Source organism: Gorilla gorilla, chromosome 12 (genome assembly GCF_029281585.2).
Source record: "Gorilla gorilla gorilla isolate KB3781 chromosome 12, NHGRI_mGorGor1-v2.1_pri, whole genome shotgun sequence".
NCBI classification, from domain to species: Eukaryota; Metazoa; Chordata; class Mammalia; order Primates; family Hominidae; genus Gorilla; species Gorilla gorilla.
In genome coordinates, this window is record NC_073236.2 from 51,219,197 (window position 1) to 51,241,026 (window position 21,830).

The 21,830-nt window shown below is 40.2% G+C and overlaps 1 protein-coding gene and 1 long non-coding RNA gene across 5 annotated transcripts in view; one reads left to right on the forward strand and one right to left on the reverse strand.

Moving 5' to 3' along the window:
- LOC129531666 (ranBP2-like and GRIP domain-containing protein 4) overlaps positions 1-5,185 on the forward strand; it is a 68,809-nt gene extending 63,624 nt beyond the window's left edge. The window contains exon 23 of one of the 2 annotated variants that reach the window (XM_055378237.2): positions 3,366-5,185. In XM_055378237.2, the coding sequence (XP_055234212.2) occupies positions 3,366-3,376 (11 nt within the window). In that variant the 3' untranslated portion in view covers positions 3,377-5,185. Of the gene's footprint in view, positions 1-2,602; positions 3,039-3,365 lie in introns of those variants that run through there. The other variant, XM_063695716.1, reaches the window with a different exon arrangement.
- LOC129531677 (uncharacterized) lies at positions 674-21,021 on the reverse strand. 3 transcript variants are annotated; one of them, XR_008676980.2, is made up of 4 exons: positions 20,899-21,021; positions 17,550-17,664; positions 7,732-7,811; positions 674-1,539 (listed from the first exon to the last, which is right to left on the reverse strand). It is a non-coding gene; the product is annotated as an uncharacterized lncRNA (long non-coding RNA). The 3 variants fall into 3 exon arrangements; XR_010129923.1 differs by lacking the exons at positions 674-1,539; positions 7,732-7,811 and adding an exon at positions 15,297-15,742; XR_010129922.1 differs by lacking the exons at positions 674-1,539; positions 7,732-7,811 and having other exon boundaries at positions 16,847-17,664.
- Positions 21,022-21,830: the final 809 nt, after the last annotated feature.

The window sequence follows — 21,830 nt, forward strand, 5'->3', positions numbered from 1 at the left end:
TACATGAGTGTTGGTAAATACCTGACTGTATCATCAGCTCTAGATATAAAATGTTTATGATGTTGGCTGTGAGTTAATGAGGAATGGTTTTCCTTTCTGTGGGTTTGGGTGTATTTGGGAAACATTAGCTTAGGGGGTAAAGTAGGTTACCCAACTCTGAAAAGCAGCATCAAAGTCTTTATAATAAACACATATTAGGGGCCCAACTTAAATTTCAAGCAGATGTCATGAGCTGCTCAGAGTAGTGTGTTACAACTCTGCGTTATAAGGTAAAATGACTTAGAGTGTAGCAGTAGTCCCCAAACAATATCAAATAGACAGTGGTAAGTATAGATTGCTCTTCTCCTTGCATCACAAATGTTAATTCACCCTGCCCCCACACGCATTAAAACTCAGCATATTTCACAAATTGAGTGTTTCATTTCTATTTGAGATAGACTTATGGTAAGTCAGCTTTGCTCCCCAAATAAGTTAGCCATATAGTGCTTCTACATGCAAAATTTGAATCTCAATTTTACTACTCAAGCAGGAAGTAAAAGTCGTTTTTCTATATCTTCTTTGCTCCCAGATTGGGTTACAGTTTACAGATCTGAATATTGTCACTTGTACACCATACATACACAGAGGTCTAAAACTCTCTACAAGTAAATAAAGAGGAAAAAAAGCCCAGCAACCCAATAGGAAAATAGGCCAAGCCTGTTATAAGCTTTTTGATCATCTCCAGACTGGCAGGAAGAGAATGCATGCTCACACTGTAAGTGCCTGATTTGATTTGCAGAGGATATAGAACCTTATCAGAAAACAGCCTTCCAAGGCAAGAGCAAATGCACCCTATCTAAGCACAGCTTTTCTCCAATTCTTATTTACCTAAGGAGATGAATAGCTGCCAGGAACATTGTTTGCACAAGGGCAGGAGCCTGCCAGATCTGAGAACACAGCAAAATTTTTATTTTGTCAAAAATCTTATATTCAGCTTACACCATTCATTTCAGGTGAATATACAACAGTCTGCATTTCAGTTTAGGGAAATGTTTACAGTCATCTGGTTCTCTTTATTCCTGGGAACAAGGTTACCTCACTTGGAACACATAACCAGTGCCAAGTTGTCCATCCCTAAGCAATATCGCTTCCTTCTACTTTCTAGAAGTTCTTCAGATTGTGGAAGAGAGACTTTTCAGAGTTCTTTGCCCTCATTCCCTCCTCCAGAAATTCATGCCTTTGTATAATCTCTTCCCCTTGAGAGCCAGTAGGCTAACCTAATGAGTTATTTTTAACCAGTAGAATACAGCAAAAATGATAGGTTACAAGAGATTGTGGCTTCTATCTTGCTAGCGGACTCTCTCTGTCTTCTCTGCTTGCACACTTTGTTGAAGCAAGCTACCATCCCAGAGGCAAGGAACACAGGCCATCAGTTTAGCAGCCTTGAGGAACTAAATTCTTCCAACTACCACATAAGTTTGGAAGTAGATTCTTCTCCAGTCCAGCCTTCAGATGAGACCCCAGCCATGCCAACATCTTGATTGCAGCCCTGTGAGAGACCTTGAAATAGAACCATTTCTTGAAATAGAACCATTTCTGATCTCCTGACCCACAGAAACTGTGAAATAAATATGTGTTAAGGTACTAAGTTTGTAGTAATTTGTTACGCAGCAGATTGTAAATAACACGCAGATAAAACCAGACAGAACAGAAAAATAAAATGGCTTTAACTCTAGAAGTTTCCCCATGTAAAATTTTGAAAATGCTACTCTGCCTAAGGTCAAACCGTCATACATATATACGTATGAAAACACAGAAAGGTGTCTGGCAGGGTAATACCAAATTAAATCTTTATCCAAGAGGAATGAAAACCAGTATTCACACAAAAACCTATGCACAAACCTTGTGAATATATTAAAAACCAGTGACTTATGCACTTTAAAAAGGTGAATTATGTGGTACATGAATTGTATCTCCAAAACATTTAATTAAAAACCTGTACACAATTATTCATAGAAACTTTAAAATTGCTAAAAACGAGGAAGATCTCAGTTATCCTTCAACTGGCAAATGAATAAACAAACTGGTACAGCCATGCAATTGAATACTGCTCAGCAATAAAAAAGAATGCACTGCCAGTTCAGCAACATGGATAATTCTCAAATGCATTATGCCAGTTGACAGAGGTCAGACTCAAAATACTATGTACAGTGTGATTCTACTTATATGACACTGAAAAAAGCAGTACTATAAGGACAGAAAACAGGTTAGTGGTTGCCAAGGAGTGGGAGAAGCAGCCAGGGAGAACTTTGAGGAGGTGAAAATGTGCCAGGCCTTGGTCGGTGGTGGTACATAACTGTGCATTTGTCAAGACTCAGTGCTATACGCTGAAAAGGGCAGGTTTTACTATAAGTAAGTTGTACCTCAATAAACATGATTTTTAAATGATTAAAACTTTGGTTTTTGTTTGTTTTGGTTCAGTTTTAAGGTTTACCATAAATCTATTGGTTTTAGATTCTAAGTTGTATATAAGCTTCTGTTTTAAAAGAATTTTTTTTTAAATCCTCTTATCGTCAACAATATTTAGTTGTGCTGGAAATTTTGTTTTGGAATTGTTTAATAGAGAAAGACAATAAATAATGTTCAAGAACAGACATTGATTCATAACATCAAAGTATATTGTGAGAAGATGGTATTTCAGAATAGAGGAAGAATTTCTTATGTGCTGGTAAGATTGTAGATAATCATTTCTGCATAATTTTCATAGCTGGATTGCTTTAATAAAGCCACTTAAAGGTTAAGTTCTAGATTGCTTCATGTTGCTTATCAATGTTTTAAAGCTAAAATATAAAATTAGCTGTTAAGTTGGCTCAACCGGAAATTCAGTATATCCTTTAAAAAGAGAAATTTAGTAAGCAATGTGTCTAAAGAATGACATATGGTTGGGTACAGTGGCTCGTGACTGTAATCCCAACACTGTGAGGCTGAAGTGGGAGGATCACTTGAGCCCAGGAATTTGAGACCAGCCTGGAAAACAGTGAGACCTGCATCTCCACAAAAAAAACAAAAAATTACCCAGGCATGGCGGCACACACCTTGTGGTCCCAGTTGCTTGGGAGGCTGAGGTGGGAGAATCACTTGAGCCTGGGAGATCAAGGCTGCACTGAAGTCTCATCACGCCACTGCACTCCAGCCTGGGTGACAGAGCAAGACCCTGTCTCAAAAAAAAAAAAAAAAAGAACCCCCCCCCCCACCAACAAAAAAGGCATGTGATCAGTAAAAAAGACATTATTTGCTTATATTGTAGAGTGGTTCTAAAATATAGATTTTACATTGAGAAATTTTAATACTCTCTTTTTTCTTTTTTTTTGTTTTACTTTCCAAAGGTGAAGAATAAAATGCTTCCCGTTCTTCTGGATGGGCATCCTATCTTCGTAGTTGGTTTGGACTTCGATAGGTTGATGGAAGGAATATTTTTATTAACCAAATAGAATCTATTTACAAAAATGGTTCATGTATATTACCATCATTCTTTTGTCAAAAAGTGTGTATATATGTTTGCATTTACATATATTTGTACATCTGTATGACAGATGTATTTTAAAAGTTTCAACTTGAAGTAAAAGTACAACAGCTTGAAGTGTTGATACCAGGCCACAGCCCTCTAACTCGTGTGATCTCCCATGCATGCTGCCAGAATAAAACCACCAGGAATGAATTCACTCCACACTTCTCTGGAACCTCAGGACCCGCCCATTTCTCGGCAGTACTGTGAATTTTGAACTTAAACTAAATTTTGGTACCATACCAACTGGAACTTAGGCTTTAAAAGTAATGTTTCAAGGCCAGGTGTGGTGATTCATGCCTGAAATCCCACTACTTTGGGAGGCTGAGGCTGGAGAATCGCTTGAGGCTAGTGAGCTGTGATTGTACCACTGCACTCCAGCTCGGGGAACAGAGCAAGACCTTGTCTCTAAAAATAATAATAGTAATAAAAATAACATTTTATGACTATTTATTGCAAGGTCAGATTTACAGATTGTTATAAATTGTTGAGAAATTTTTGTGATTAGAATATGAAGGAAAAAGCTTTATTGGTAAAAGTGACATGTTAAGGGGCTATGAATATGCTGCAGTTAATTATGCTAAGTTAAAATACAGTTTAGTTATTTGCTTTAAAATAAACTCTTCTTTTTTTCTTTAAAGTATACTATCTCAAAACTCATTATGTTGTCAGAGCCCTAGAGCTGGCTAGTGTAACACTGACTATGAATAGGTGGGCCCACCACTTGAGTTGAGGTGATTTCATGGTGTCTTTCCAGGCTCTTGATAGGGTGTCACTGCATGCAAGCCATGAATCTGTTTTGAGAATCCTCTCCATTTTCCCAAACAAAAACCTGTCCCAACAGTGACTATATCACTCAGCATTGGATCTAAATGTAAAACTGGTGCTTTCAGTGTTTTTGGCAGATAGTGTTCCATAAGCTTTCCATCAGAAGGGATTTTAGACACCTTAGAGGTCCGTGCTACATCTTCACAGTTCCTCTGAATAAGCTTAGGTGGTCGTGTTACTTGCCTTTGACACCTCTGCATGTGTTTTAATGACTAGATCCAAACTGTGTTAAATCAAAAATCGGATAATTTTTAATATTTATGTGTTAATCACACAGTATGCTCTCTGAAGTTCTCTTAAGCCTTCAGTTTATACTCTTAATTTTCTTTCTGAGCTGGGGAACTGACTTTGCACTTTGGTTACACAGAACATTGGTTTCCAATTTAGTTTAACTGAAATTTGCTGCTGATATGTTGAGTTTGTTCTTTAAAAAATATCTCATATATCTCGTCTTTCCTCCTTAGAAGAACAGACCTAACTAGCGAATGTATGAATGAAAATGCATCTATTTCAGAGCCGACATGAAGAGTTTAGTTTTTTTACTTTATAAACTGTGAATATGAGTATGCCAGCTGCATACAATGTAACTAATCATATTTAAATATATTTCACTTTCTCTTTGACTTGAGACCTTTTGAAGTCTGTATAAACTTGTTTTGAAATATAGTCTCCACTTACGAATGTCATAACAAAATACTTTTTTGCATAATAAAAAATTACTTTGATTACAAAAGGCATATTCTTTCATGGTTTCTGCAATGAGAGGAAGTGTAATGATTATTTTAATATTTCTATTAAATATGTTTAACTGTATATTTTTATGGCTGCTCTTTTATGTTACACACTGTCTCTTTGGGGTTGTTAATTGGTTTCTGAAAGGGAACTTCAAACTCCTTTACTACTGACCTTCCATGGTTGGTCCCTATTAGGTTGTTGAGAGAACGTCGACCAACTATTTGATACCCGCCAGGTAGACCGTAGTACCTGCCATGTCTGACACCCTGCATCCAGCTAAAACCAGAAACAGTGCTGGGCCTCCGTGTAGACAAGACATTGATTTGACCAGAAGCAGATGTCTGGCTAAGGCTGCCAACCAAAGGGTGACCTTAGATGAAGGGCTTTGTTCAGTTAGGGGCGGAGGTCATTAATTTTTTTTTTTTTTTTTTTTTGAGAGAGTCTTGCTCTGTTGCCCAGGCGTGAGTGCAATGGCGCAATCTCGGCTCACTGCAAGCTCTGCCTCCCAGGTTCACGCCATTCTCCTGCCTCAGCCTCCTAAGTAGCTGGGACTACAGGCGCCCGCCACCATGGCCGGCTAATTTTTTGTATTTTTAGTAGAGACGGGGTTTCACCGTGTTAGCCAGGATGGTCTCGATCTCCTGGAGGTAATTAATTTCTTTGGATGTTTGGACTAGGAGATGGGGAGAGGCAGAGCAGAAAGAGAAACACAGATGCCACAAGAAGGAGGAACAGAGCTAACCCTGGATAGGACTGGACACAGCAGCCAGACCAAGAGAGGCATCTAGTGAGAAGCAGTTCTTCAGCCCTGGGCCTTTTGCACACATCACTCCTTGGTTTCTAAGAACCAAATTTGGCCCAGCACAGTGGCTCATGCCTGTAATCCCAGCACCTTGGGAGGCCAAAGTGGGTAGATCATGAGGTCAAGAGATCAAGACCATCCTGGCCAACATGGTGAAACCGTGTCTCTACTAAAAACACACAAAAAATCAGCTGGGCATGGTGGCGTGCACCTGTAGTCCTAGCTACTTGGGAGGCTGAGGCAGGAGAATCATTTGAACCCGGGTGGCAGAGTCCAGTGAGCCGAGATCACACTACTGCACTCCAGCCTGGTGACAGAGTGAGACTCCGTCAAAAAAATAAATAAAAATAAAGCCAAATTCATACAGTCCCTGAGGAGTGGGAACTGATGCACATCTCTTGTATACAATAAGCTATGCTTGTGCTCTGAACAGTGTAAGATTGAGAATTGTATTCCTTTAAAGAAAGTTTGGCAGAACTGTAACTGAATTACTAACAAGGCACCGAGAAGGCATACCGTACTTTGTATTCTTTTTAAAGTCCCTGTTAGGTGGTGATGTAGCTGGAAGTGTATAGTATTGAGGATGTAAAGTTTCCCCTAAAAATTTTTTGGTATTTGGCGAATGGCATAACACATCAAAAAATTGGTTGTATCATATGATTAAATTGCAATGTGATGATTTCAACTTGGTGGAAGACTTCTACTTTGTCTTGGTATGTGAAAATCCCCTTTGCTTCAAACTTAATACACACCAAGGAAAACAACCTGATACAATTTTGCAAGTGTCTTTGAGCTAATGGTTTTTCATGGGTATTAAAAAGCATTGGGTTATTTATGTATAATTATGTAGAAAGAAAATATTTGTTCCATTCAAGATATGGTTACACGAAAAGGCATCTAGTTGTGACCTTCAAATTATTACTTATATACCTATAGAAAATTCCTATAAATAGGCTGGGTGCGATGGCTCACACCTGTAATCCCGGCACTTAGGGAGGCCAGGGTGGGCAGATCACCTGAGGTCAGTAGTCCAAGACCAGCCTGGCCAATATGGTGAAAACTTGTCTCTACGAAAAATACAAAAATTAGCCAGGCATGTTGGCCCATGCCTGTAGTCCCAGCTACTCAGCAGGCTGAGGTAGGAGAATCGCTTGAACTCGGGAGGGGAGGCTGCAGTGAGCCAAGATCACACACCACTGCACTCCAGCCTGGGCAACAAAATGTGACCCCCATCTCAAATAAGGAAAGAAAATTCCTATGAAGAAACACTATACCTCTGAGTTTCAGTAATAGAGATGATTAAACCAGTTTCCCTGCAAGGATGTGCTCACTGTGAACAGATGTAGTGGTTACCACTCCAGATGTCTGCCTAGCATTTGAGACAACAGTCCCTGTCACCCCTGCCTCTCTCTGGGAACTTCTGCCCCACCACCATACAGAGGGGCAGTAGGCCCAGCCATAGTCAACTGAAACAGACACAGAGTTATGACCTGAGCCTAGGCAATTAGGGTTTCTCAGGAATATGGATCTGGGACTAAAGAACTCAGCATCTTCCTGTGACTGGAATTGTAGCATGTAAGTACAGAAGCTTTGGAGTGCCCAGAAAGAGCAGAGAAAGCCAGCCAAGAGAGTGCCAGGTTTAAGTTGACAGAAGAGGTCAACAAAATCGTGAAGTGAGTGTTCTGGGGACCTGAGAGTCAAGGGACTGGATTCTGTACAATGTCTCTGCATCGTCATAGTAAACTTCCTACACATGCTTTGAAAGTAAATATCAGATAATTTGGAGCACAGTATAATGGTAAAGTATAAACTGTGAACTTACACCAGGACACCACAATTTCCGCCTCACTGACGAATAACTTGGGGCATGTTCTTGACTGCTCTGAGCCCCCATTTCTTTATCTGTAAAAAGGAAATAAATTACATAGTTGTGAGTTATTGGATGACATAAAAGCCAGCACAGAGGGCTGGATGCAGTGGCTCACACCTGTAATCCCAGCACTTTGGGAGGCCAAGGTGGGCGTATCACAAGGTCAGGAGATCGGGACCATCCTGGCTAACACGGTGAAACCCCATCTCTACTAAAAATACAAAAAATCAGCCAGGCACGGTGGCGGGTGCCTGTAGTCCCAGCTACTTGGGAGGCTGAGGCAGAAGAGCAGAAGAATGGCGTGAACCCAGGAGGCGGAGCTTGCAGTGAGCCGAGATTGCGCCACTGCACTCTAGCCTGGGCGACAGAGCAAGACCCCATCTCAAAAAAAGAAAAAAAAACCAGCACAGAGTAGGCATGCCAGCATTCTCTCCCTTCTCAGCCTGCAAAAAGATTTACCAATTTACCTCATTTTCTTCTGTTCCTTGTTCTGACCTCAGTGCATGACCCATAGCACCAAGTGTTACTGTCGTTTATGAGTGAACAATTGTGTTAATAAGGAAATAAATGGAATGTTTTCCAGCATTTTGACCTTATTTTTTAAAACTTTGTACCTCCCAGAGCTGGGAAGAGATTCCAGATTTCCAGACTTAGTCCAGAGTCATGACTAATGCTGGACTTCGTCTATAGCTCTTATTGAAATGTCAGAAAACATTTTTTGCCCCAAAAACTATTAACTGATAAATTTATAGCATCAAACTGCATTTTTTAAAGGAGGCTTTTTGTTTTTTCTTTTTTGAGAGAGAGAGAGAGTCTTGCTCTGTCACCCAGGCTGGAGTGCCTTGGGATAGTCTCAGTTCTCTGCAATCTCTGCCTCCCGGTCTCAGGTGATTCTCCTGCCTCAGCCTCCCAAGTAGCTGGGACTACAGGTGTGCACCACCACATCCGGCTGATTTTTGTTTGTTTGTTTTTCGTAGAGACGAGGTTTTGCCATGTTACCTAGGCTGATCTTGAACTCCTGTACTCAAGTGATCCACCCACTTCGGCCTCCCAAAGTGCTGAGATTTCAGGTGTGAGCCACCACACCTGGCCAAAAGAGACTTTTTTTTTTTTTTTTGAGACGAGTGTCACTCTGTCGCCAGGCTGGAGTACAGTGGCATGGTCTCAGCTCACTGCAACCTCCACCTCCTGGGTTCAAGTGATTCCCCTGCCTCAGCCTCCCGAGTAGCTGGGACTACAGGCATGCACCACCACGCCCGGCTAATTTTTTGTATTTTTAGTAGAGATGGAGTTTCACTGTGTTAGCCAGGATGGTCTCGATCTCCTGACCTCGTGATCTGCCCACCTTGGCCTCCCAAAGTGCTGGGATTACAGGCATGAGCCACCGCGCCCAGCCCATGCCTGGCTAATTTTTTTTTTATTTTTATTTTTTTGGATTTTAGTAGAGACAAGGTTTCACCATGTTGCCCAGGCTGGTCTTGAACTCCTGAATGCAGGCAATCCTCCCACCTCACCCTCCCAAAGTGCTAGGATTACAGGTATTTGGTTTTTTGTTTGGTTTTCAAGCAACCTTTCTAAATTTTGCTATGCTCACTCTTTCTTCACATGTTGGTGCTGGCTAGATACAGATTTTGCTTTCCTATTGGAGACTCTTTTGAGAGCTGGCTATTCCCTCTTGCTCCTTTTCTTTTTTCTCTTCCCTACTTTCAAGTTTCTTGCTGTTTTTCTTACCCCATAAGTTACCAGAAATTCATACCCCCTTGAGAGGGCTTTTTCTTTGAACTTCAGTCTTTAGTTTCATCAACTTTTCTAAGAAAATTGATCTGTTAATGAAAGTTGGCTTGCTTGACTTCAGAATATCTGTATTATTCAGTGATGTGTTTTTCTGGTTGTTTTGTTTGAGCATAGTGTAAATATCACCCATTGCATAGCTATGGCAGTGACATAAATCTAGCAGCGTAAGATTGAGAAAAGCTAGAAGTCCCACCACAGATTGTATTTCAGTGAAAGGGATTCATTTTAACTGCTTATAAAACTAAGGAAAACTTATAAACATGGAAAACAATTATTAAACCCACCATATGCTCATACTGATATTAAATGGTGTGCCAGATTCTAGAAAGAGTTACCTTTTGGTAAGAGCACTGCTTCTTAACTATGGTTGGTTGCTTTAGATGTCTAGTGTGTACACAAAAGCATGAATTTTATTCCTTATAACCAAAGTAGAAACCTACTCTGAGCAATTTGACAAAAGGTTTACATTATTTATTTTAGTGTAGTTTAAGATTACAGTAAGATGCAATTCCCAAAGAGTGAAATATAAGGCTGGGCATGGTGGATCACGCCTGTAATCCTAACACTTTGGGAGGCTGAGGCGGGTGGATCACCTGAGGTCAGGAGTTCGAGACCAGCCTGGCCAACATGACAAAACCCCGTATCTACTAAAAATACAACAATTAGCCAGACGTGGTGGTGCGCACCTGTAATCCCAGCTACTGGGGAGGCTGAGGCAGGAGAATCACTTGAACCTGAGGGGGCGGAGGCTGGAGTGAGCTGAGATCATGCCATTGCACTCCAGCCTGGGCACACTCTCAAAAAAAAAAAGTGAAATATAACTTTTCACAAAATATGGAACTGTGGTAGTCTAGAACAATGTCTCAATATACCTCCTACACGAAGTATAATAGTAAATATCTGTATTTGGTGGCATAATATGCTCTTAGTACAAACCAAAAACACATGCTGAGCATTGGACATTGTCCAATGTTTAATTCATATGATTCATTCTGAGTTTCTGACTGAGATCATTCTTTCAGACTATGTGTATTTCTCCTGGGATCCATAAAATATGCAGCCCTAACATGATTTCATTTTTGTTTCCTTTCCTGGAAAAGGAGAAATCATCCAGATCAGCTTTCATATTGCCTTATAGACGATGGCTTCAAAATAGTTTTAAAGGGACTCCTTTGTTCTAGAACTGCTCTAACACAGTAGCCACTAGCCACATGTGGCTATTGAAAGATTGAAATGTGGTTATTCCAAATCAGGATGTACAGTAAATATAAAATACACACCAGATTTCAAAGGCTTACATGAAAAAAGTAATGTGAAATATCTCACTAGTAGTTTTTATAGTGATTACATGTTGAAATTTTAACATTGTGAACATATTAGTTTAAATAAAATATATTGCAAAAATTAATTTCATGTTTCTATTTACTTTTGATAAAAGTACTACTAGAGGCTGGGTGTGGTGGCTCACGCCTGTAATCCCAGCACTTTGGGAGGCTGAGGTGGGAGGATCACGAGGTCAGGAGACCGAGACCATCCTGGCTAACACGGTGAAACCCCGTCTCTACTAAAAATATAAAAAATTAGCCAGGCGTGGTGGCAGGCGCCTGTAGTCCCAGCTACTAGGGAGGCTGAGGCAGGAGAATGGTGCGAACCCGGGAGGCAGAGCTTGCAGTGAGCTGAGATCGTGCCACTGCACTCCAGCCTGGGCTTCAGAGCGAGGCTCTGTCTCAGAAAAAAAAACACTACTAGCACATTTTTAAATTACTTGTAGTGATCTCATTTGTAACACATTACGTTTCAATCGTATACTGCTTTTCTAAAGAGTCACTGCTAAGCCCTGAAATTAACTCCAAATACCTCCCTGGGATACAGTGCCAAGGAAGGGGCTTCCTTGAACTTCAACCTCTAAAAGTAAGCAAGAATTGAGAAATATCTTCTGCTCTGAAAAATATTCACTCCCCAACGCTAATACATCAATTACATATTATTTGAGGGCTAACTAAGCTCCTATTTTAAAATGTGAATTGAAGAAATTAGGCCAGAGTCATTCCCATCTTAGTGCCAATCATATAATCAGATAATTAGATTGCTCTTTCCCTAAAGCCTGTTTAGTTTTTTTGTTTGCTGGTTTTGTTGTTGTTGGGTTTTTTAATTTGTTTTTGTTTTTGTTGTTGTTTTGAGATGGATACTCACTGTGTCACCCAGGCTAGAGTGCAGTGGCATGATCTCTGCTCAGTGCAACCTCCAACTCCTGGGTTCAAGTGATTCTCCTGCCTCAGCCTCCTGAGTAGCTGGGAATGTAGGTGCATGCCGCCACGCCCGTCTAATTTTTTTGTTTTTTGGTTTTTTTGTTTGTTTTGAGACAGTCTCGCTGTTTCCCAGGCTGGAGTGCAGTGGCATGATCTCGGCTCACTGCAACCTCCACTTCCGAGGTTCAAGCGATTCTCCTGCCTCAGCCTCCCAAGTAGCTGGGACTACAGGTGCATGCCATTATGCCTGGCTAATTTTTTGTATTTTTAGCAGAGATGGGGTTTCGCCATGTTGGCCAAACTGGTCTCAAACTTCTGGCCTCAGGTGATCCAGCCGTCTCAGATCAAAGTGCTGGGATTCCAGGCATGAGCCACCACTCACAGCTCACTAAGGCCTTTTGCCAAGACAAATTAGCTCTTAGAGAACCACAGGATTCCTTTTGTAATGTATTACAAACTAAAGTCTTACCTACTCTTGAAGAGTAGAAAACATGAAAAAGTTCTATGTTAGCCCTTAGAATAATTAAAAATTCATAAGCTCTGAAATAAATGCAGGTAATAAAATCATTGCATATGACAAAACAAAAGTTTAAATTGGCGTTTGTAAACTCTGCATGAAAGCCAGGTTTCTCACTACTAGAAAAAGAAAAAAAGTTATAAATAAGCCAAGGAGAATTCCAGAATGAATCCTGTGGTGCCAAATATATGTTGACTACAAGGAATAACAGTGACCTTACACTGGAAACACCTTAACCATGGGCCAAGGTTAAAGATATAACAGCTTTCTCACACCCCTTGCACAGCTACCCCCAATGTTAACATAACTGTTAACAAATTATCAAAACTAAGAAATTCGTCTTGGTATAGTATCACTAACTAAACTCCAGACCTCAGTCAGGTTTTCCCAGTCTTTCCTTCAGTGTCCTTCCTCTGTTTCAGGATTCAATTCATGATCCTTGACACTTGGTACTTTGTCAGATGTCCCACTGTATGGGTTTGTTTGACGTTTTCCCATGATTAGGGATAGACACTGCAAGACTCAGAGCTACTTTACAAAGAAGCCTCTAGGGAGCTCCCCAGAGAAGACAGGGGAGACAACACAAGGACACGAGAGGAAATTTTAGCCTCTGACATCCATGACTATATAGCAAAGAGTAAACAAAGCCTAACTCCTAGCCAGAGAAACACAAAATCTCATACTAAAGCCTTATTTAACTCAGTTCCTTTCACCCAGTACATCATATACAGCCTCAAACAAAAAATTACAAAGCATACTAAAAGACAAGAAACCCCACAGTTTGAAGAGACAGAGCAAGCATCAGAACCAGACTCAGATATGGAAGAAATATTGGAAGTATCCAACCAGGAATTTAAAATAACTAAGATTAACATGCTAGGGGCTCTAATGTAAAAACGGCAGAACATGCAAGAACAGATGGGTAATGTAAGCAAAGAGATAAAAACACTAAGAAGAAATGAAAATGAAATACTAGAAATAAAAAACACCATAACAGAAATGAAGAATGCCTTTGATGGGTTCATCAAAAGAATGGATATGGCCAATGAAAGAATCAGCGAGCTCGAAGAGATGTCAATAGATACTTCAAAAGCTGACACACGATGAGAAAAAAGAATGAAAAAGAAAAAATGGAACAAGAGTCAAGAACTGTGAGACAATTACAGAAGGTGGAACATGGAGACTTTTTGGAAATACCAGAAAGAGAAGAAAAAGAGAAAGAAAGCCGGGCGTGGTGGCTTACGCCTATAATCCCAGCAATTTGGGAGGCCGAGGCGGGCAGATCGCAAGGTCAGGAGATCGAGACCATCCTGGCTAACACAGTGAAAACCTGTCTCTACTAAAAATACAAAAAATTAGCGGGGCGTGGTGGCAGGCACCTGTAGTCCCAGCTACTCAGGAGACTGAGGCAGGAGAATGGCGTGAACCTGGGAGGAGGAGCTTGCAGTGAGCTGAGATCGTGCCACTGCACTCCAGCCTGGGCAACAGAGCAAGACTCTGTCTCAAAAACAAAAAAAAAAAGAGAGAGAGAGAGAAAGAAACAGAAGAAACATTTGAAGCAACAGTGAATGAAAATTTCCCCAAATTCATGATAGATAAAGCTATGGTCTGAATGTTTGTGTCTCCTCAAAAGTTATATTGAGACTTAATCCTCAATATGATAGTACTGAGGTGGGGCTTTTGGGAGTCAATCAGGTTACGAGGGCTGTATCCTCAGGACAGAGATTAGTGCACTTATGAAAGAAGCCCCAGGGAATTAGCTAGCCCCTGACACCATGTGAGGACAAAGCCAGAATGTGTCATCTATGAGGAAGCAGGGCCTCACCAGACACTGCTACTGCCTTGGTCTTGGACATCACAGCCCCTAGAATGGTGAGAAATAAATTTCTGTTGTTTATACACTCTCCAGTTTATGATATTTTTGTCACAGCAGCCCAAATGAACTAAGGTTCAGATCCAGGAAGCTCAAAATACATCATTTCAATAATGATCTTTAAAACTTTGTATGAAATTATACTGATCATTCCACTGACTGCTGAATGACCTGGCACCGTCTCAGGGTTTTAGTCTGGAGTTTTTGTTTATGCTCATGGCCTCACGGAGAACAATATTCACCTGAAGTGACGGCGCTTCTCTTTTTATGTTGTTGAGAAGCATGATTGGCTCTTTTTTTGCAAAATTATTCACAAACTTAAACTTTGATTCAGAATTATTGAAGTAACATGGTGAGGCAGAGTAATATGTGACTTAAATTTTATGGAGTACTAAGGAAAACGGGCAGACTTAATATAAAAGTGGTGCATTGGTGGTGCTTAAGGGCAAATACCGATAACATGGTGTACAAATAAAGGATCCCGATGATTCAAATAGGTGGAAGTGATGGGAGAACTGAGTTGTCACACAGTACCATATCCACACTGTCACACAAATCTCACCTTTATTTATTCCCTTTTGCACTAATGTAGCCAGAAATGTGAAACGATGACAGTTTTTTCAGTAGGATTTTTTTCTTAGTTTTTAGCATTGACCTTTAAGGTGCACTATTAAATTGCTCAGTCCATTAAAATAACGGATTGCTGATTTAAAAACTGGTTCCTTGCTTAGCTTCAGCAAAACAGCAAAGTCTACCACATTAAATGTATATTGTTCATTTGATTTTTATTGACTTTGTTGTTTTATTTTAACTACTTAATTGCAAATCTGTCTTGGGGTTAACACTGTGTAAGAGTTTTAAGCATAAGAAGTTTGTACTTAGAGTTTAGATGTAGTTTTATATTTGTACATGTTGATGTAACATTTTAATAATAATAATTCTGGTCTGCTGGGCATGGTGGCTCACGCCTGTAATCCCAGCACTTTGGGAGGCTGAGGCAGGCGACTCACCTGAGGTCAAGAGTTCAAGACCAGCCTGACCAACATGGAGAAACCCTGTCTCTACTAAAAATGTAAAATTAGCCAGGCATGGTGGCACATGCATGTAATTCCAGCTACTTGGGAGGCTGAGGTAGGAGAATCGCTTGAACCCGGAGGCGGAGGTTGTGGTGAGCTGAGATCGCACCATTGCACTCTAGCCTGGGCAATGAGAGCAAAATTCTGTCTCAGAAAAAAAAAAAAAAAAATCAGGTTAATTCTGGGATCTGAGCAAAGTTTTGCTCCTTTCCGAGAGGTGAACACGTTACGCAATTATTAATAATATCCCTGTGGGAAGGGGCTTTACAACAAATTATTTTACAGGTGAAGGGCAGAAATGAAAACATTTTCTAGAGCCACTCCTGCCCTTCACACTCAGGAATGTCGCAGTAGTCATATCTCTGTTCTGAACCAGTAGTATAGCACCAGGGCCCCTGCGCATCGTTGTCTGGATTCCTCCAGTCCCTCTGAGGGGTGTGTAGCAGGTGAGGATCTGGGGAGGATGGAAGAGAAGCAGTTAGACTATATTCTAAAAATCAGCTTGCTATTAGCAAGGCAGAAGGAGATGCTCTCGATTCCCATCCGAGATTGTCATCCAAATGCATTTCAGCTGGGTGCTGCAGCATTTGTGTGGTCAGATTTTCAATTTCTCTATTGATAGGCTGCTTCTGGCACAGTAGCTAATATTACCATTGCTACTGTGACAGCCAAGTCTTAGACAGAGAGCCAAAATATTTTTATTGCACAGTCAGGAGAAATATAAAGGCCTCAAAAGCCTGCCATGGTCTTAATTCATTCCAAACACATGCTTTTGTCAGTTACCCTTTTCTCTGTAAAAATTTTCGTAGTTAATACCATTTTGTCCATGTGAACTATGTGCCAGGCATTCCACTAACATCTTTCTACACATTCTCTCTTTTAGTCCTGATTAAAAAAACCATTTGAGGAAGGTGTTATTATCCCTATTTTACAGATGAGAAGACTGAGTGGCAATGTAAAACAAAACAAAACAAAACTTGCCTAAGCATGAATAGCTGTGAAGAAGCAGATCAAGAATTCAAAGTTGATCTGTCTAATTCCAAAGTCCTAGTTTTCTCTGAAATGCAGCTTGAATTATTGGGGATGGAGGAGGGATTTAAACTTATTTTCAGTTCTAAAGATGAGTTGCTGTATAGAGACAACCATTTAGATGAAAATCACAAGACTTACAGTCTAGAAAGGCAGGTTTTATTTCTGGTTCTTCTGTGAACCTATTTGGGGTAACCCCCACCCCCCAAGACCTCAGTTCCCTCATGAAGATGAGCCTAGACTACCTCATAAAAATGGCCCAGAGTGTCTCCATGGCCCCCGATAGTCTCTGACTTTGCCATTTGGTTGAATCAGTTTTTATTAACTCACGGGGAATATTTGGTCTGCTCATCTCATAGGGATATAGCAAAGGCAATTTGTTGAGTGTTGGGGGAATGGATAAAGGTGAGTAACAGGCACTAAGTTCCTATTTGATAAGTGTCATTACTGAGAACTTAATGCCACCTAACACCAAACTAGGAAAAGCACAAAAAAATGCACTAAAATAAATAACAGGCAAGTTGCGACATTTGAATTTCACGTATCTTCATTTTCATTTTTATATTTTATTTACTATTTTGCTCCACAATTTGAGTCAAACATGTGATGAGAGTTCTAACTTGATGTGTTTACTTCAGTCCCAAACATAGTCATCTTTGGTCTTTTCTCAGATTTGGCCTAAAACTCGCAGTTTCATTGATTTTTTTTTTTTTTAACTAGGCATTCTTCTATGTTCTAAGTCTTCAAGAAGCCTCCATACCCAAGAAAAAATAGAAAGCAACCATGTTCTACTATGGTGCCAAAAATAGTTGAAGATCGACATCAAAAAGATTCTTTCTGTTTGCTTATTCACATATTCTGGTTTGAATTAAAAGTGATGAAATTATCCTAAATACAGTTGGCCCTCTGTATCCATGGGTTCCACATCCACAAATTCAACCAACTGTGGATGGAAAAGACTTGAAAAAGATGAGAGAAAATAACAATATGACAATAAAACATAATACAAATAAAAACAATACAGTATAACAACGATTACATAGCATTTACATTATATTAGGGATTGCACAAGAGAAGGTATGTAGGTTATATGCAAATACTGCACCATTTTACATAAGGGACTTGAGAAGCATGGATTTTGGTAGCCACAGGGGTCCTGGAACCAATCCCTCACAGACACAGAGGGACAACTTTACAGTAGATGAACACAAAGATGAAAGGGAAAGTCTTACCTAGGTCTGCGGGGAGAAGTGGAACTCCATTTTTGACAGGTGATGCCATTTTTTGTTTTGGACATCATCCCTCTGTAGTTCTTTCCATTCCCAGTCTTGCACTCTGAAAGATACACTGAAGGAAAGTCCACACAGTGATCAAAGTCTTTCACAAGACACCACGTGAAGGTCTGCACAGCATAGTCACGTTGAGAAAGAGATCTCATGCACCAGACCCCCTGTTTCTGCTTTCTAAAAGATCATCTTTTGCATCTGCAAAAAGGCTGCAGTAAACTGGGCCATTCCATACTTTGATTCATGTATTCAAATGCTACTTATGAGCTCTCTGTGTATCGAGCCCCACCAGGATGCTGGGGACACACAGGGCACAGTGCAGCCAGAGGCTTGGCCATCATAGAGCTCACATTCTAGTGGAAACAGGCAGGGGGGTTACAGGAAATATTCAAGGAAACAATATAAAATGAGATCACTTAATGATGATACATGTTACATACATGATGAGACAGAGTAAGAAAACAGGGAAAGGGTTTTTAGATGGGGGAATGGCAGGCTTTTCTGAGGCTGAAAGAGATCCAACCCACTTCTATTTCTTCAGGCTCACAGTGATATGAAAAAGTGCCAAACAGGGCTATAGAATTGTGGTCTACTGTAAATGGTTTGCAGTAAAAGTTCTCAACCAGCTTCCACTCAACCAACTCACCAGTTAGACAATGGGCCCTCTCCTGTGTTTAAAACAGTCCAGTGCCCACCTGGGTCCACATGCAGCTGGCAGGTGTTTGCTAGTGTGCCCACCCATGTCTGTTCCCCCCAGGTGAGTTATGTGCTTACAACGAGTCATTTCTTTGCATTTTCCAACTTTCTTACATTTATATTTAATTAAAGATGATCTAAACTGAGAAATGAATGTGAAAAGAAACAAAGCTCTTTTTTGTTTGGTTTTTAACTAAATTAAATGTTTTTAACAAGTTGAAACATGAATCATTTAAAAAATTGCTATCAGATCCACAGAGGGCAATCCACTCATATAGTTGACTATAAAGCTTGAGGAGGAATTCATAAAAATCTAAAGGTTTTACACATGCAGATTGATTAATAAATGTCGAGATATGGTCCACTTCAAAAATAAGGAAAGTAATTATTGTAGATGTTGCACTAGAGCATAGTTTATGTAGGAAATGCACCAGAGACCTTCTACTGGTGACTCCATATTCGAAGAAAAAAAGCCTCTGCTCTACATCAAAAGGTGTCAAGTACACTTGTGTTTTCAATGAAAATATAAAATGTTTAAGGTATATTTGCACCATCATTTAAGGTTACCCACTTTAGCCATTTTTAAATTCACTGATCAATCACATCGGGAAAGTACTCCTAACATACCTGCAGCAAACTAATGCTTTTAACCCAATACTATGTATTATGATAGCCAGTACATCTTCATTGGGACATAGTATTACAGTAGACATAAGACACTCATCAAAGTGTAAACTCAAGGTACTTTGTGAAAGGGAGGTCTAGGGGTCAAGGAAGATTTGCAAAGGAGGTGACGATTGAGCTGACACCTAGGCGATAAGAAGGAGCTGGCACAGCAGGACAAAGGCGAAGAGGGTCCCAGGCAGGAGGGCGTGTGCTTGGGGTGGTGAAGGAACAGAAGTAAGGCCAGAAACTTTGTAGAAAAGTTTAGCAAGCCAAGCAAACAGCAGCCGGGGGTTACGTAAATAATGCCGGGCCCTGGCACATTTGGGAAGTCTTTGGGTCTTATTTTAAGGGCACTAGGAAGGGCTTTAAACAGGGAAGTTACATTTCTTCGAGATCAGGTGTACAGCTACAAGTAGCCCCAACCAGTGGTGATAGGGTCTTGGACTCGGTGAAGGCAGTGTGGCTGGTGGCAAGTGGCAGAAGTAAATGTGCTCTAACACTGACTGTTCCTGGCAAAACCCTGGCAGGTAAGTTAGCAGCAGGTCAGTATCCCACAGCAAAGAAACAAGGACCAAAAAATGACTGACTTTTGACTTTTCACTTCTTTTTTGTTTGTATGTACCCACCAGAGTTTATATAACCTTTTGCTCCCTTCTGTCACTTTGAAAACAAGCAAACTAAGCCTTCAAACTTCAGACTTCAAACTCAACCTACAGTCATTCCCATGTTCCTTCTGGTTAACAATTTACAAATGACATATTTAAATGTTAGCATTTTGTAGAGAGAATCAGGAGAATCAGGGTTTCTTTTTTTTTTTTTTTTAAATCTGGTACAATTAGGTGATCCTATTTAGTTTACCGTTTGCTTGCTACTTGTGAGAACTAATAACTTCACCAGATAAAGTTTAGATTTAATCTGTACTTTAATCTCAAGAATTCTAGATAAATAGTGGTAAGGAAGAAAGTACAATGTGTACAGCTAATGAAACCCAGGAAGATGAGTCAATGCATAGAAATAATTCCAACCCAAATAAATACTATTTAAAATGCTACTTAGAGTTTTGCCGTGATACTAGACACAATATGGCAAATCATCCTCAAGAATACAAGAACTAAGGTGTTTCCAGTCCTCTTTAACACCTGTGATGCAGAATATTTGGAGAGCTAAATTGTTATTATTAACGGTCTTAATACTTGGCCACCAACACAGTAGAGGAAACAGTTTTTAAAGTGTCATACATCTCTTCAAATATTCATATGCTTAATGAAACATTTGCACATCTAAAAAGGCATGCAATTTCTATTGAAATCCTGTGTGCCTCTTATTCTAAGCAGTGGGACTATTGACCCACATTTTAAAATAAACTATAGAAAAGGAACTGTAACTTTTACACATTTTTAAAAGACAACATTTCAGAAATCTGAGAAAAATATAGACCATGTCCCCCAAAATGTGAAAAATTAAAGAGTAAAAAATAAGATTTGTGTCCCAATCTAAATGTTTCTGAGGATTAAAACACCTCAGTATTTCTGTTTTACAAGGCTTCGTCCAGATGTTAGGGCCCAAGGACCATGGTCACCCTGCAGAATAAGAAGCCAAGACCGAAAGGAATGCTTAGACTTCCCATCTCCTTGTTAAATATAAAATAATATTTTAAAAATCTTATTTTCAGGGTCATAGAGGTAGAAGTGATTTTGTAAATCTAATCCTTTCATTTTTTGAACAACAAAAAAATTAAATCTAGGAGGTGAAGTAATATACTCAAGCTGACATGGTTAGTTAGTAATCAAATCCTGTCCTAACTCAGAATTCAATTTTACAACACCATAGCGCCTTCCTCCTCTGGTCTCATAAATTAAAGATAGAATAGAGAAAGAGGAAGAGTGGGAGGATGGGGAGGACAGTAGGAGGAGGAGGAAGAAAATGTACTCACTTTACTTTTCAAATAAAACTACATCTCTCATCCTGATGATTATGGAGGACTTCCTGTTTTCAGCCATTATCACACACTGTTGCTCTTTACTGTGATACTGGAATGCCCTGCAGAACGAAGCAGGAAATCCAATAAGTATTTTTCTTTATTTAAAGAAAACAAATGTTTATTAATAAGTGAGAAATGCTAAAGATCACTGAATATCTTGGGGGACCAGAGAGCTCAGAATTGCTGCCTCTTTCAGTTATTTGGGCATGGCATTGATGAAGCACTGAGCAAAATACACCAACGTGGCAGTAAATCTTATCTGCCCTTACCTTCCCTCCCTCATAATTTTCTCTTTCTTTCTGTTTCAACTGCTTTACTTCTTCTTCACTTATCTTCTTAATTTTTGTTTTTGGGTCAGAAAGAAGCAACTCTGGTTGCTTTGAACCCATTCCCCAAGACAGTCCGTCTCCATGACCTCCCAACTCTGATCAGTTCCCCTGAACCTCTGCTTCACATTCCACCCTGCCCTGGCCCCTGACCCCTCCCATCTCCATCCCGTGGTCCTGCTATGGGTGCTCAGTCTGGCATCCATAGCTACTTTCCCAGGCTCATCACCTACACAAAGTCTCTGCTTTAGTCAACTTGATCTCTTAATGGTCCCCCTCAGAAAGTGCAGGGCCGCATCTTCCCCTGCCTTACTGGTGCTTTTCAAGAGCTCTCTCAACTCCAAACCCAGCTCGGTTCCCACCTCCTCCCTGAGCCTTCTCTAGCTGCCTCAACCTTAGGCACTGTTCTTTCTTCTGGATCTGGGTAGAGCATGCATTGATTATGCCTGTACCTCACTTAGGCTGTCTTTTTTTTTTTTTTTAACATTATATCCAGTCACCTTAAATACTGAAGGGCAGGCACTGGATCTTGTAGCTATAAGTCATTGCTCAGATCTA